Raw genomic sequence first — 14,671 nt, 5'->3', positions numbered from 1 at the left:
ACCCAAACCACTGCCTTCTCACCAAGCACCTAGATACTACCTAATTGCATAATCAAATAATCTTCAATTCAGCGCAAAGGATTTGTGAGAAAGTCCAAAAAGGAGCTGCGTGGAGGGGGAATGGACCTCGGAAGCACTATAACTGGCGGAATCCCCGTCGCACAGTAAAAGTCCCTCCTTATAGCCTTGACTCTAGTTCTGCTCCGTTAGTTTCAATCCCAGCGCATCTTCTGGAAATTGTCACTGAATGGGAGTTACGCTGAGTCATCTATCCGGGGGACAGGAAGCTTTGCTGGCGGCGGTTGCCCTTGTCGTGGTAAGAGGACACGTGGCCGTGGGAGGCCCTCGGGTGTGTCGTTTATTCCAGTGGGGCGAAACCTGCGAGGAACCCACCGAAGAGTGGTCTTGGAAGCGAGTCGGGGCGGGGCAGGAGGCGGGGCAGCGTGGGGGCGGGGCCGGGGTGGGGGCGGGGCTGTGGAGCGGACCCGGGACGAAAGCTCCCGGGAGCGAGGCAGGGGCGGGGCTCGGCGGCGGCGGCGGCGGAGCAGTCTGGGGGCCGGGCCGTCCCAGAGGCGGGCCCGCGGGGGGGCGGGGCCTCGGGCGGCGCGGGTGCAGTGCCGCAGCCGCGGGCGGGCGGTGGGCCCGCAGTGGCGCGGCGTCCCGGCTGTGCGACGGGCGGAGAGCCATGGCCGCCTCTCCGGGCCCCGCGGGCGTCGGCGGCGCCGGGGCAGTGCAAGGCTCAGGCCCGTCCGGCTTCACCTTCGACTCAGGACTTGAGATCAAAACTCGCTCGGTGGAGCAGACGCTGCTCCCGCTGGTTTCCCAGGTAAAGTGGCTCCCGGCGCGGCCCCTCGTCCCTGGCCGCGGCCGGTGATGGCGGCGGTGCTGGCGCTGCGGGGCCGGGCCGGAGGCAGCCGGTGCTTCACGTTCAGCACCCTCGCTACAAAGTGGGTGTCGGACCGCCTGTCTGGGCTCGGGGGCGCGCCTCGGCGGGGGCGGCGGGAGTCGGGACCCTCGGAAACCCCGAGGCGAGGCCGAGTGCGCCGAGCCGCAGGGGAGGCTGCGGGGCGCAGATTGCCGTGCGGACCCGAGTGCCCCGCCGGCAGGTGCGCGGCCCGGCCTGTCCCGCAGGACACGCTTCGGGGCTGCGGTGCAGGAGCTCCTGGCCCAGCGAGGCCCCCTGGGAGTGCGGCGGCCGAACCCCACTCCCGGGAGGCAGAGAGGACCCCGCGGGGGCCCTGCTGGCACATAGGGACCCTGGTCGCCACTCTCGAACGCCCCCGCCGGCTCACGTTTGCATCCCCAGTCCGAACCCGGACTGGTGGCCACTCTGGCTGGGGCATTCCTGCCCGCCCCCGAGTCCGGCGTGCTCTCCCCGAGGCCTTTGTCCCTTTCCCCTGCGTGCGCGCGTCTGGGTGTGTGTGTCGGCTCGCCCGGCTCCGGTTCAGCCCCGGGCCACCCTGCCCCTTCCCCCGACCTGCCCGCTCCCTCCCGTCCGCTTCTGTCCAGCCCGAGAGTGAGTCGGGACACACACCTCGTTGGCGAATCGCATTGGGGATGTGTGCTTTATTGCATTCGTCGGTCCTAACAGAAGTCTGGAATCAGCTCGCTGACGCGCGGAGTTTTAGAGTTTTTGTTACCGCGAGCCCGGTTAACGCAGCCCGAGGGCTCGAATTCCTCACCTCGCTGCGCGGTCCTGTGCCAAGTGCGGCGGAGAGGGAAGAATTCTGTGCCTTGGGAGCGCGTTGGCGTCGTGTGACTCACAACTAGATTGCAACGTCTTGGTGACTCACACTAGTATTGACAAAATTTTGAAGGTAAAAAAAATCTTAAAGATTATCTAACTCTAAAGAAGAAAAATCTTTCTTAAAGCATCCTCGACACCTGGTCGCCGATCCCTTGCTTACACGTATTCAGTGATGGGGAGCCCGGAGCTGGTCCATACATTTTTAATACTTGAAAACGCCTGTCACATATGTCCCTGGATTCCTGTCAGGCTGATTAAATGAACAGCTCCATTATCTTCACCTGTGTTCATTTTAGCCTGGGTAACAGAAGAGGGAATGAATACACCTGACAAGCCCCGTCCCCCACCCCTCCCATGTCTGAGAGGAGCACTGGCCCGTGGGAAGGATTGCTAGGATCAGTTGGGGGGGGGGTGTCTGCACGCACTGCCTCCCACCCCAGAAGAAGACCGCCACCACTAATACAGCCACCGCCCAAAATGGGAAATGCTGGAGTAGTTTTAAGAGGCACAGAGGTAAGAGAGTGGTGGAGTTCAAGTTGACAGTATTTTATTCACTCATTTAACAGTGACAGTGCTATACGACAGGCAGGCCATGTTCTAAGTGCCTTATAAATATTAACTCATTTAATTCTCATACCAATGCTGTGAGGTAGATAGATGTTGGTTTTCATTATATGGACGAGGAAGCCAAGAACTAGTGAGGTTAAGTAACTTGTAGTGGGACTGAACTACGAATGTCAGACTGGGATTTGAACCCAGGCAGCCCGGCTCTGGAGTATGTGCTCTAAGCTACCCCATATGCTGTGTCCTTTCTAGAAATTAGAAGCAGTGATGAGGTCAGCTAGTAGCGGGTACAGAGAAGAGAGTTAGGGAAAAACAAGGGAAAAACAAGCTGGAAGGTGGTTGTAATCTGCAGAAATGGTAACTTTTCCCAGTATCACTGCTAACAATGTATCACTCCTACAACTCTGCATTGTGTAACTCTGGGGTAAAGAGGGTGGCAAGAGTAGGAGAGTGGAGGAGGAATGCATGAATCGCTGCTGAGAGTTAACTAGAGGTCAATGCCAAAAGGGGAAATGCCACTTTTTATTCTTCCCTATTAAAGACTCATTCAGGCTCACAGCGGAGGTTCTGCATTCCACACATTATATATCCACATCAATATCTTTAGCACAGTACCATAACTGATGATCCTAATGACAGGCTGTACTTAGCAAGAGTTAAATTATGCATAAAAAATTTTAAAAGGTCTATAAAGCTTGGCCAGAATACTGTTAACAAAGCAGAAAAGTATGGTGTACAATTAAGAATGATTAAGTTTCAGTGAATGTTAGCAGATTAAAGTTGCAGCTCTCTAGAAAACCCATGTCCAGGAGTGTCCCTTTCTAAGGATGCTGCATTATTTTCCAACTCATACTTCATAATCTTACCCACAAGAACATTTTAAACATTTTAAGAAAGCATTTGTTGTGTGCTTACTAGTTGCTGCTCTTTGAAGGTCTTGTATTCTAGTTGGGAGACAGAGCAGGTACAGGATAGCACATGCCAAGTGTCAAATGAGCGTTTTTAGTAGTAAATGCTCCAAGAGCTCAGAGAAGTCACGATGAGTCAGGAATAGTGCCGCAGAGGAGACAGAGTCTTGAGGTGAACAAGAGAACTAGCATTCTACAGTTTGGCGAGTTTCTATCTGATACCATCTCACTTCCCTGACCCTCCATGTAAAAAGTTCTGGGTTTACCGGCCTTTACTCTAGAAATGCAACGTAGAGTCAATATTAGACACCTGTGTGCAATTGTCTGCATTCGCATATTAGAAAAGATATATTTTCTTTTCAATAGATGCAGAAAAAGGATTCAATTAAATTCAACTCCTGATCATGACAAAAAGCACTTAGCAAACGAGTAGCGGAAGAAAACTTCCTTAACCTAAAAAAGTGTATCTGTAGAAAACCTACAGTTAACATCATAACAGCAAATCAAAAAGAAACAAACATTAAAACGAACAATTTCTTTAAAACCAGAAACAACAGAAGCATGCCTGCTGTCACAGCTCTGATCGACGCTGTCCGCAAACTCCTAACCAGTGCAACCAGGCAAGGAGAAGTGACAGGTGTAAACATAGAATGAAAACTCCCATTGTGCCCTGGCTGATGTAGCTCAGTGGATTGAGTGCGGGCTGCGAACCAAAGCATCGCAGGTTCGATTCCCAGTCAGGGCACATGCCTGGGTTGCAGGCCATGGCCCCCAGCAACCGAACATTGATGTTTCTCTCTCTCTTTCTCCCTCCCTTCCCTCTCTAAAAATAAATAAATAAAGTCTTTAAAATTAAAAAAATAAATAAAAAAGAAAAGAAAAAAAGAAAACTCTCATTGTGATGTAATTATCTCCATGGAAAACTCAAGAGTTCATAAATAACTTATAAAAATTAGAAGGTTTAGCCCATTCACTGAATACAGGATACTAAAGTCAACTCCATTTCTTTACATTAGTAAAGCAGAAAAATAAATTCTAAAAATATATCAGAATAAAAAGGAGGTTCCTAGGAGTATATGTGCAGCAAAAGAGATGTCAAACTTCATGGAGAAAATTTTAAAATGTTATGGAAAGCCAAAGCAGGTCTAAATAAATGGGAGAAGAGCACTGTTCAGATGAATTGATATTGTAGGCACATCAGTTTTCCTTATTAGTTATATATCTAATACAATTCCACTGGAAATTTCAACAAGATTTTTACTTTTATTTTTTAAAATTTTTATTTATTTATTTTTTAGAGAGGGGAAGGGAAGGAGAAAGAGAGGGAGAGAGACATCAATGTGTGATTGCCACAACATGACAATGTGTGGTTGTCATGTGCCCTGACTGGGAATTGAACCTTCAGCCTTTTGGTTTGCAGGTCCACACTCAATCCATTGAGCTACACTAGCCAGGGCTTTCAACAAGATTTTTAAAGGTAGAATTTGATGAAGGGAACTCTAAAGTTTATATGAAAGAGTAAAGAGCCAAGAATACCCAGAAAAGAAGCAAGGTGGATGCATTTACTCTACCAGATTTCAAAACTTAGGAAGCTGTAGTAAATTAAAGCAATGTGGGTATAAGACTAGGATGGGCAAATAACACTAGTGAAACATCATAGAGAACCTAGAAACAGATCCACACACATATGGAAACTCAATAAATCACAGAGTTGGCACTGCTGGTCAGTGGGAAAAGGAAGACTTTTTTTTTTTTTTTTAACAGAATTGGGCTTGGGACAATTGGTTATCTAAATAAAAACACATGAGAGTGGATCCATACCCTTAAGAGAAACTGCTGCTTCTGTGTGTTAGAGACATGCATTAATTTTGATCATTTTTGTTTTTTTATTTCTGATGGCCCTAAACTGGAAACAATCCAAATGTCTTTTAACAGTAGGATGTTTAAATAAATTGTGGTATGTTTATACAGTGAGATACTATATGATGGTGAAATGAATGAACCACAGGTATAATTATCAATACGGATGAATCTCAAAAACATAGTGTTGAATGAAAAAAATTAAAGGCTCAACATGAAGCAAAATAAAACCATGTATCACTTAGGGATATAACTAATGTGCAGTAGTTGTAAGGGACGGATGAGCACAAAATCGGGACGGTGGTTTTTTTCTGGGGAGAGGGATGGTGGTGATATAGAGAGGGAGGGGCCCACCGCACTCACGGGCTGTCGCGGGCCCTGGCAGTGTTCTCTGACGCTTGGCAGTGGTTGCGTGCATGCATCTCCCTTTCATTTCTTTAAGCTGTATGTGTGTATGTTATATATACTCATTTGTTACATATTTTCTAACTTAGACTTTTTTTTTAAAGCTCTGGGCTAGGTCCCAAACATATTTTCTGTAGTACAACTCCCCACCTTTAATAATCACTTTATTCTTCCTGTCAAAACTCCCACTCCCAGTCTTAAAATGTTTTCATGCGAGGAAGGGAGGAGGGGGGGATCTGTCACACAGCTCCACCCTAGTGTGGAATGTTATTCTACCACCCACGAGTCTTTTCCTGTCTGTGAGAGATTTAGCTCATTCACCGATGGACAGACCCTTTACATTCCTGAGTAGCTCACCCATCTTCCCATTTCCCTCTGCAGTGCCCTGCAAGCTTCTCAGGACCCTTGTCTCACTACGCTGGAGATAAATAGGGTACACGTGGGGCCCTCTTTGCCAATTTGTGTATGTGAATATATACGTGTTTTTAATGGCAAAGATAAAACACACAACCCCGGCTGGGTGGCTCAGTTGGTTGGAGTGTTGTCCTGTACACCAGAAAGGTTGCAGGTTTGATTCCTGCTCAGGGTGCATACCTAGGTTGCGGGTTTGGTACCCAGTTGGGGTGTGTAGGGAAGGCAATTAATCTATGTTTCTCTCTCACATTGATGCTTCTCTCTCTCTCTACCCCTTTTCCTCCCCCTCCCCCCCCCCCACCGCCTCTGTAAAATCAATAAACATATCTTAGGGTGAGGGTTAAAATAAAAAATGAAAAACAGATAAAACACAAAATTCAAACACTAAAATGGTGTATGAAGTCAGTGAAAGTGCCCTTCTTTTTGCCTCTTAAAGCATCTCCCATGGTTTGGTGTGGTTTCTTTCACATTGGTTTCTATAGCTGATTAGCTGATTTTTATGTCTAATAATTTGAAGCATTTACTGAAGAATGTTGACAAAAAGAACGTCCAGCCTTAAGAAAAAGTCTTATAGGAGTTTATTTGAGCCAAATTGATGACAGTTGCCAGGAAGCAAAATCTGAATGGATTGAGGAAATGCTCTGGAGAATGGCAGTTTTGCAGCTTATTTTGAAGTAAATCTATCACAGACAGGAAAAGACATTAAAATCAGAAGAGGAGATCTAAGAGGGGTAGGGATTACATGAAATCCATGGGTGGTAGATTAGGGAGGTGGGAGAAAGCAAAGCTGGGGATCTCTGAGATTGGATAAAAAGCAAAACAGAGACACATACTTTTCCATTGGTGAGTACAGGACGCTCAACATTCACAGCACAGAGAGAAGGCACGTGGGGAACAAGATGCCAGTGTGGTCTGTGCCCCGGTCCTGCAGTTGTGCCTTCGAGGGTTCTGGAAGAGATTACTCTGACATTCCAAAGGTGTGTTATCCTAGATGCAGAAAGACAATAGACAATTTCAGAGGTGAAGATGGACCTTTGTGAAGGATGCTTACCAGCCTAGAACATGACTACCCACCATGACCCCCTCTTAGTTAGGAATTTTATGTTCAACCCACCCTGTGTGGTTACTTTCAGTCTCTGGGTTTGTGAGGACCACGGTGCGGGCATCCCCTGAGCTTGTCAAGCTTACTATGTGGCCCCTTCTTCGTCCACCTGAGTTAAAGCCAGAGACAAATGTCTCTGTTCTGGGCTGGCTTCCTTACTCTTCAGGTCCCAGGGAAGTCAGGCTTTGTTCTTTCATCTGGGCTACGGCCAGTTTCGCTTCACTTTGTTTGTTTTTTCTTCCTGGTCTTCACGTTCTCACATCCCCACAAAATAAGTAAGTAAACTAAGAAAATCCATTTCAACCAAGAGATTGCTGTCCATTATTCTAGAAAATAAGAATAACATTACAGCTATGAGGAAAGAACAGAGATTCTGGAAGTTTAAACAATATGTTATCTAACAATTTGTGGTGCTGACTATACACCAGACACTCTTCTAAGTGCTTTACTTACCTTTTCTACTTTATTCCCCACAATGACCTGATGGGATGGGTACACCTGTCGTTCCCATTTTTACAGGTGAGAACACTGAGTCACAGAAAGGTGAGACGACTTGCCACATGGCGGGGCCCGAATCCAGCCCAGGCAAAGTGACACCAGAGGTCACGCTCCTAAGTGCAAGGGTATACTTTGTTAGAGATTAGTACTTCTTGACACCCTTTGTTAGAAGGTATCAAGTAAGCCCCAGTTCTTACTCTCCTACTCCACAGCAGAGTTCTTCAGTGTATCAGATTCTCTTTCTTCCCCGTGGGATGCCTTCTCTGCCCTCATTTTCACTTCCTTCAGGCAGCCTCCAGACCAGTGTCAGGGCAGCTCCAGGTCGTGACTCTTGATATAATATGCCTCCCACTTGGCAGCATAATAGCTCAAATATGATCGGGCACATCATGTAATTTACAGGGCACTTTCACCAGCTGTCTTTCCCTTGATCCTTAACACAGTCCTTGGGAGGAAAGGGAAAGTATAGTGCTTACTGGCTCTGTGATCTGTCTTCAAGTTTTAGGTTCTTTATCTGTAAAATGAGGGTGATAATAGGATCTCCCTCATGGAGACAGAACCGTTAAAGGGCTTAATACATGTAAAACAAGTAAAATAGTGCCTGCTACTGTTGGGCTGAATGTTAAATGCTGCCTGTTCTTATTGTTTGCATGATGAGGAAACTGAAGTTTGATCTGAATTTTGTCAAATGGTGTGTTTAAGTATGTACATGTATAAAACAAGACTGAAAGCATTAGGCCCAAATGCCCATGGGGTAGTAGAATATTGGGTGATTGTTTTCTTTAGACTTTCCTAATTTTTCCATGTTTTTTTAGCAAGTATAATTTTTGAAACTCCCTCTTTAAAAGTTTGAGCATAATTTGAGGAAACAAATAGAACTTTTAGTATGGAATTTTGTAAATTTGACTTGGCTCCTCTGTCAATTTTAAAGGCATACCTGGGTTTGGACTGAATGCTTTCTGGACTGCTTGGAGTACAAGAAGACAGCCACACCTGATTATATGCATTGAGGAGGGTGCCTGTAGTGACAGCGAAATGAGCGTTTCAGAACTGAACAATAGGTAGTATTTTAGCACAATTGCAGGATCCTTTCTTCATGATTGCATTTTTAAAGTTTTATGTAGGTAAAGGATTTAACAAGCAGCTTACACTCCTTTTTACTACGGAGTCTCTTCCAAGGTGCTCCTCTCTTCTCCAGGTGGTGTGAAGAGTTCCCTGGGCCGGCAGGTGTGGAGAGGAACCAAGCCGGTGCTGTAGGATTCCTGTTTGTTTCCCTGCTTCCCAGCAGCACGTCCCACATCATCCTCAGAATTCAGCCGCAGCAACTCCGCTTTGACATGATGACCTAATGGCTTTAGAGAACACTTTATTTTAAAGAAAATGGTCTGCGACCCTTCAAAAAAAATCAGAAAGGTTGCACACCCCGCCCCCCCAAAGGAAAGAGGACCGGGTGGGCTTTGGTGTCAGACAAACCTGGGTTCACATTCTAAACCAGGCCACTTCTTAGCTGTGTGAGCCAATACTTAATTTCACTCAGCCTGGGTTTTCTTATTTTTAATAATACCTAAGGATTAAATAAAGGACCTAATTATAATATACCTTGAGTGCTCACCATAAACCGGGTACTTTGTTAAACATAATATCTGTGGATCATTTTGTTTAATCCTCTTATCAGCATCGGAAGGCAGACAAGGCAGCATGCTAAGTGGTTCAGGGGCTAGGCTCCGGAGCTCAGTTCCTGGAGTCAGACTATCTCCTTGATGTCCAATTTCTTTACTCTCCATGGTGTCCGCGTTCCTCGTTTGTAAAATATCTGCTTCACTGGGATTTTGTGAAGTGTTATAAGGTGGTATTTCTTTTTTCTTTCTTTGTGTGTGTGTGTGTGTGTGTTTTGTTGTTATAGCATAGTATTTAAAAGTATGGCCCTTGCTCTCATTACCCTGATATAAAATCTAGATGAAGACACTGCAAAGAAAGAAAACTATAGGCCAATATTCCTGATGGATATAGGTAAGAAATTATCAACAAAATACTAGCAAACCAAATTCAATAAGACATTAAAAGGAGTATAAAGCCCTGGTTGGTGTGGCTCAGTGAACCGAGCGCTGGCCTGCGAACCAAAGGGTCACTCGTTCCATTCCCAGCCAGGGCACATGCCAGCCAGGTCCCCAGTAGGGGGCACGTAAGAGGCAACCACACATTGATGTGACATGGGTTTTTCTTATAAGAGAAATAAGTTCTGGGGATCTAATGTAGAGCATGGTGATTGTAGCTAACAATGCTGAATTACCGTACATACTTGAAAGTCAGGAAGAGTAGATTACATGTTCTCACCACACACACACACACACACACACACACACACACACACACATTATATGAGGTGATGGAGGTGTTAATTAACCCTATGTTGGTAATCATTTGCAACATATGCATGTATCAGACTTACACAATGTTATATGTTAATTATATCTCATTAAAGCTGGGAAAAAAGTATGGCCTCAGGGTCAAATTTTCTGAATTTTAGCTTTACTGCTTAATAGCTGTGTGACCTTAAAAATGTATCTTTAATGGGAGTTTCCTTACCTGTAAAAAGAGGATAAAGTAATGCCTGGGTCCTAAGATTATTGTGAAGATTAAATTAGATTACTTATATAAAACACTTTTTTGTGTGCCTGCCACATAGAAATGTTAATGTGTTGTCAATGAACCCTCTTTCTCATGCCACAAATTTGGTGGTCTTCTTTGACAACACCAATCTAATCCATTAAGCAAGTTATATACAGGGTCCAGCACAAATAACACCTCTTTTTATTACAAAATCTTTTATTACAAAATCATAAGCATGTAATTCTATAACATGGCCATATCATGCTCAAGCATACCATATGACATTTCAGGTGAAATGTTCAAATTAAAACTATAAATTATTACCCTGCCAACCACACTCAGGCACGTGTCACTTCTACTGGATGCTGTGTATTCAAGACATCCCCCAGTTAGCCCATTTTCTTCCACCTTGACTATCGCCGCCTGGGTTCAAGCAAGCCAGTGCCGCCTTTTACCTGGGCTACTGCCACAGCTTTCTAACTGGTCTCCCTGCTCCTGCTTTTGCCACCTGAGCAATTACTTCTCCCCCAGGAGACAGTTTTCTTTTTAAACACGTACATTTGGGATCCCATTAGTTATTTATTGCTGCTAAATAAATTACCCCCAAATTAATGGTTTAAAACAGCCACCATTTATTATCCTGGTTTCTGTGTGTGTCAGGAATTTGGGAGTGGCTCGCAGGGGTGGTTCCTGACCACTGGTGTGTGGTGTTCGGAGGCCTCAGTTCCCAGTCACGGCAGCCCCCGCACCAGGCTGGCCAGTTGTCTTCATGACACGGCCACTCGCTTCCCCTAGAAGTGAGTAACCTCAGAGAGGGAGTAAGATGGGAACAGAAGTGTCACTGTGACCTGCCCTCAAAAGTCACATGCTGTCACTTCTGCTTTCTCCTGTTCTAAGTTCAGCCCATACTTCAGGGGAGAGGAATGAGGCTCCACCTCTTGAAAGGTGAAGTAGCAAAGAATCTGTGGAGACACATCAAAACCCCTAGAGAGCCTTTCCCTTTCCTGCTTAAACGCCCTCCAGTGACTTTCCATCACTCTCACAATAAACACAACTCAACTCCAACTCGCAGCCTTAACAGCTGGTCCCTGCCCACCTGTTCGTATCGGTTGTATCCTTGCTCTCTGGCCCATCATTCTTTAACCACTTCAGGCCTTACCTCATTCCTGAGGGTATCCCCCCTTTTTCAAACAATTATTTCTCCCTAAAATGCTTTATTCCCCGGATGTTTGCCAGCCTGGCTGCTTGGTATCATGTAGGTTTCAACTTAAATACCCTTTTCTTATGAAGGAAGATCAGCTAATCTCAGGTAGCTACACATACTTCCTATTACATTATCCTATTTTAATACTTTTGCATAGCATGCATATTAAAAATGCTTTATGTTCCTATTTATGTGATTCTTGTATTTCCCCACACTAGAATGTGAGCTCCATGAAAGCATGGGCCTTCCTTGTTAATTGCTGTGTTTCATCATTACCTAGAATTTTATTTGGCATAAGATAGTTGTGCAACAAATACATTTTGTATGACTGAATTACTATTATTGCCATTCTATTGGACTGTTAGCCAGATGGAGGCAGGATTTATAATGTTTACTGATGCATCCTCAGGACCTGGCATCTTGGAAATAACCAAAATTTGAAAAACAATATTATAGATGAGGAAATTTAGAGAAGTAAACTAAATTTCCATAGGTCATTTAGCTAGTAATGACAGAGCCCAAGTACACAGCCAGGCCTTCCTGATTCTAAACTATTAGTGCCATGGCATAGAAAGTGCTTGGCACATAATTATCTCTCAGAGAGGGATTCCTCCCCTCTTCTCTTAACTGTCTATCTGACCTTTGTTAATACATTTATATAAAATACATTCATTTCAAAGTCATGCTCAGTGGATGTGTACTATTTGGGACCTATATTTTTTTATGTAACATTCTTTAGATTTATTTGTCGGTAGAGTCCATGTGCTAATTTTATAAGACATCTTGAAGATTTATCTGTGTTTCAACCAGCTCGTCACCTTTTGTATTTTATTTCAGGGGCTGGTAGCAGGTGTTCAGACTCTTGGTATTGCATTTACTTTAGTCCACAGCAAAACTCAGAGGAGCATGAAACAGATTATAATGGTTATTCTCGGTACCTACTTCATTCAGTAAACATGTAAGGCACACGCACCATCTTGTACAAGCTGCGAACTAGGCAGTGGAGTGGGATGCAAGATGAAAATGCTGTCTCCGTCCTCCTAGCAGCCCAAGTTCTAGCAGAGGAAATAGACCTGAAGTGCTTTGATTCTCTATGGATTCTTTGGTTGTAATGATCTAGCCTCACCTATTTTTCTCCCATCTTAAAGATTTGGTGAAATATCCGGAAGGTTTTTGGAACTGTATGCCCCAGATATCTGCTCTTTCCTAAACCTGCGGTTGTTATGAATGGGAACATTGTCCTGAGGAGGGATGCAGGATGCTTTCCTGGTTGCCTCTGGGTTGGAGCATTAAACTGTCCATTTAGTCTATTAGCCTTGTCCGGCACACCGGGCTTCATTTACTTGGCCTTTGTGATTTAGCTTTAAAAAGTTATTGAGATAAAATTTAAACAAGTTGCTTTCCTATTTTATTTTTAGATTACCACACTCATCAATCATAAAGATAATACCAAAAAGTCTGATAAAACTCTGCAAGCAATTCAGCGTGTAGGACAAGCCGTCAACTTGGCAGTTGGAAGATTTGTGAAAGTAGGGGAGGCGATAGCCAACGAAAACAGGGATTTGAAAGAAGAAATAAATATTGCCTGCATTGAAGCGAAACAAGCAGGTATGTGGATATCGATATCGAAGCCTGTTCATAGCAATTTTACTGCTTTGGATATGGTGACAAATTATTGTCTTATGTTGAGTAAAGGTGTGTACTGTGATTTATTACAGATGCCTGGGACATTAAGGTCCTGCATAGCTTCTAAGACTATTGACCTTCTTTAGGCTCAAGTCCTAAATCTGAAAATTGAACTGTTTCCCTGGGCAAGGTAGTCGGCTACCACCATCAGCCATTGAAATGTGTGCGAGAGAGAGGAGTGTGAGGCATGGACTCCACCCTTGAGGAGCACATCAGCCTACTGGTCACCGTGCAGGAAATGGAAATAAGAATTAGCTCGTCCCTGTCGCTTGTAGCAGGCAAACCGTAGCAACCTCAGAGTGCACGATGTCACACATGTTCTCTGTGGCTGGTAGCTGAGAAGCCTAAGAGAACCTGGGGTGTTTAGTAGACTCAACTTTGTTGAAGTGTCATTTATCCACTTATTCTTTTCATGAACATTAACTAAATGCTGGCTACATGCCAGGCATTTTTCTAGGCCGTAGGGATATAGGTGTGTCCAAGTTAGTCAAAAGCTTGCTCTCATGGAGCTTGGATTCTAGTAAGGGAGACACACTTCTGTCCAGTGAGTGAGGCCATAAACAAATGAATAAATAGATACATAATGTCAGGTAGTAATAGTTATCGTGGAGAAAATGACAAAGCAGAGTAACGGTTAGGAACCAATGGAAATATATTTTAAAGAGGATAGATGACATCGAAACTGTGGGCTAGATCATTGCTTGTTGATAATTCATTAGGGGTAGGAGCTGTCCTCTGCGCTGTGGACCACGGGTGGCAAACACAAGGCCCATGGGCCTAATCTGGCCCTCCACCTTGTTTCTACCCAGCGGCAGTGCCGAGCTCTCGCTTAACTGTGAAGGAGTAGTTACACTTATACAGCCCTAAAATTACATTCGGCCCGTTGAAGGCAACTGCGAGGCTGGTGTGGCCCCTGGGGAAAATGAGTCTGACACCCCTGCCTCATTTATGAGCAGAACCCCTAGCTTCTACCTATTAGATCCCAGTAGGTCCCCTCTTCCCCCATCATGACAACCCACAGTGTCTCCAGACATCACCAAATGTCCTTTGCAGGGTCCAAATGGCCCCCAGTTGAGAACTACTGAGATAGGGGGTCAGGAAGCCCCTCTAAGGCAGTAAAATTGGAGCACAGACTGCCGTGAAACAGGCCCCCAGCTACGTGGATGTCTGGGGGAAGGGCCTCCCTGGCCAAGAGAAGAGCGAAACCGGGTGTGGCCTTCCAGGCAAAGACAGGAACTTTGGATAGTGTTCTAAGTGTAACGGGGGGCTAGTGGGAGGTGTGGTGTAGGGTGGGGACATACTCTCATTTATGTTTTAGAGGGGTGGCTGGTGGCTCCAGTGTGGAGAACAGGTGTGAGGAGGTCTGAGGGTGAAATCAGACCAGTGAAGAGGCTGTTGCGGTGGCTCAGGTGATGGATCACGGTGACTCAGACCGGCTGATAGCATTTGAGGTGGTGAAAAGAGGTTGCATCTGGTTATATTGCCGAGGTGACGCCATTAGTTTAGTTGTGGGATGTGATGGAAAGAGGAGTCAAAGTGTGGAGTGTGAACAGCTGGGCAAATGGTGCTATTTACTGCCACAGGCAACCCTGAGGGAGGAGCAGGTGTTTTGGGGGAGTCGTGGGGGCAAGGGCGTGGGTGAGATAAGGCCAGGTCAGTATGGAGAGGCCAGC

At 45.4% G+C, this 14,671-nt stretch overlaps 1 protein-coding gene across 1 annotated transcript in view; it reads left to right on the top strand.

The window, feature by feature from the left end:
- The first annotated feature begins 592 nt into the window (after positions 1 to 592).
- CTNNAL1 (catenin alpha like 1) overlaps positions 593 to 14,671 on the top strand; it is a 52,094-nt gene continuing 38,015 nt past the window's right edge. Inside the window, exons 1-2 of the mRNA XM_045840871.1 lie at positions 593 to 826; positions 12,731 to 12,920. Of these exons, the coding sequence (XP_045696827.1) occupies positions 686 to 826; positions 12,731 to 12,920 (331 nt within the window). The 5' untranslated portion in view covers positions 593 to 685. The remainder of the gene's footprint in view (positions 827 to 12,730; positions 12,921 to 14,671) is intronic.

The sequence above is a fragment of the Phyllostomus hastatus genome, unplaced genomic scaffold, assembly GCF_019186645.2.
Source record: "Phyllostomus hastatus isolate PE091 unplaced genomic scaffold, TTU_PhHast_1.1 phas_contig_34, whole genome shotgun sequence".
Lineage (NCBI taxonomy): Eukaryota > Metazoa > Chordata > Mammalia > Chiroptera > Phyllostomidae > Phyllostomus > Phyllostomus hastatus.
Note: the sequence above shows the minus strand (reverse complement) of the source record. Positions and strands in the feature narration are given on the sequence as shown.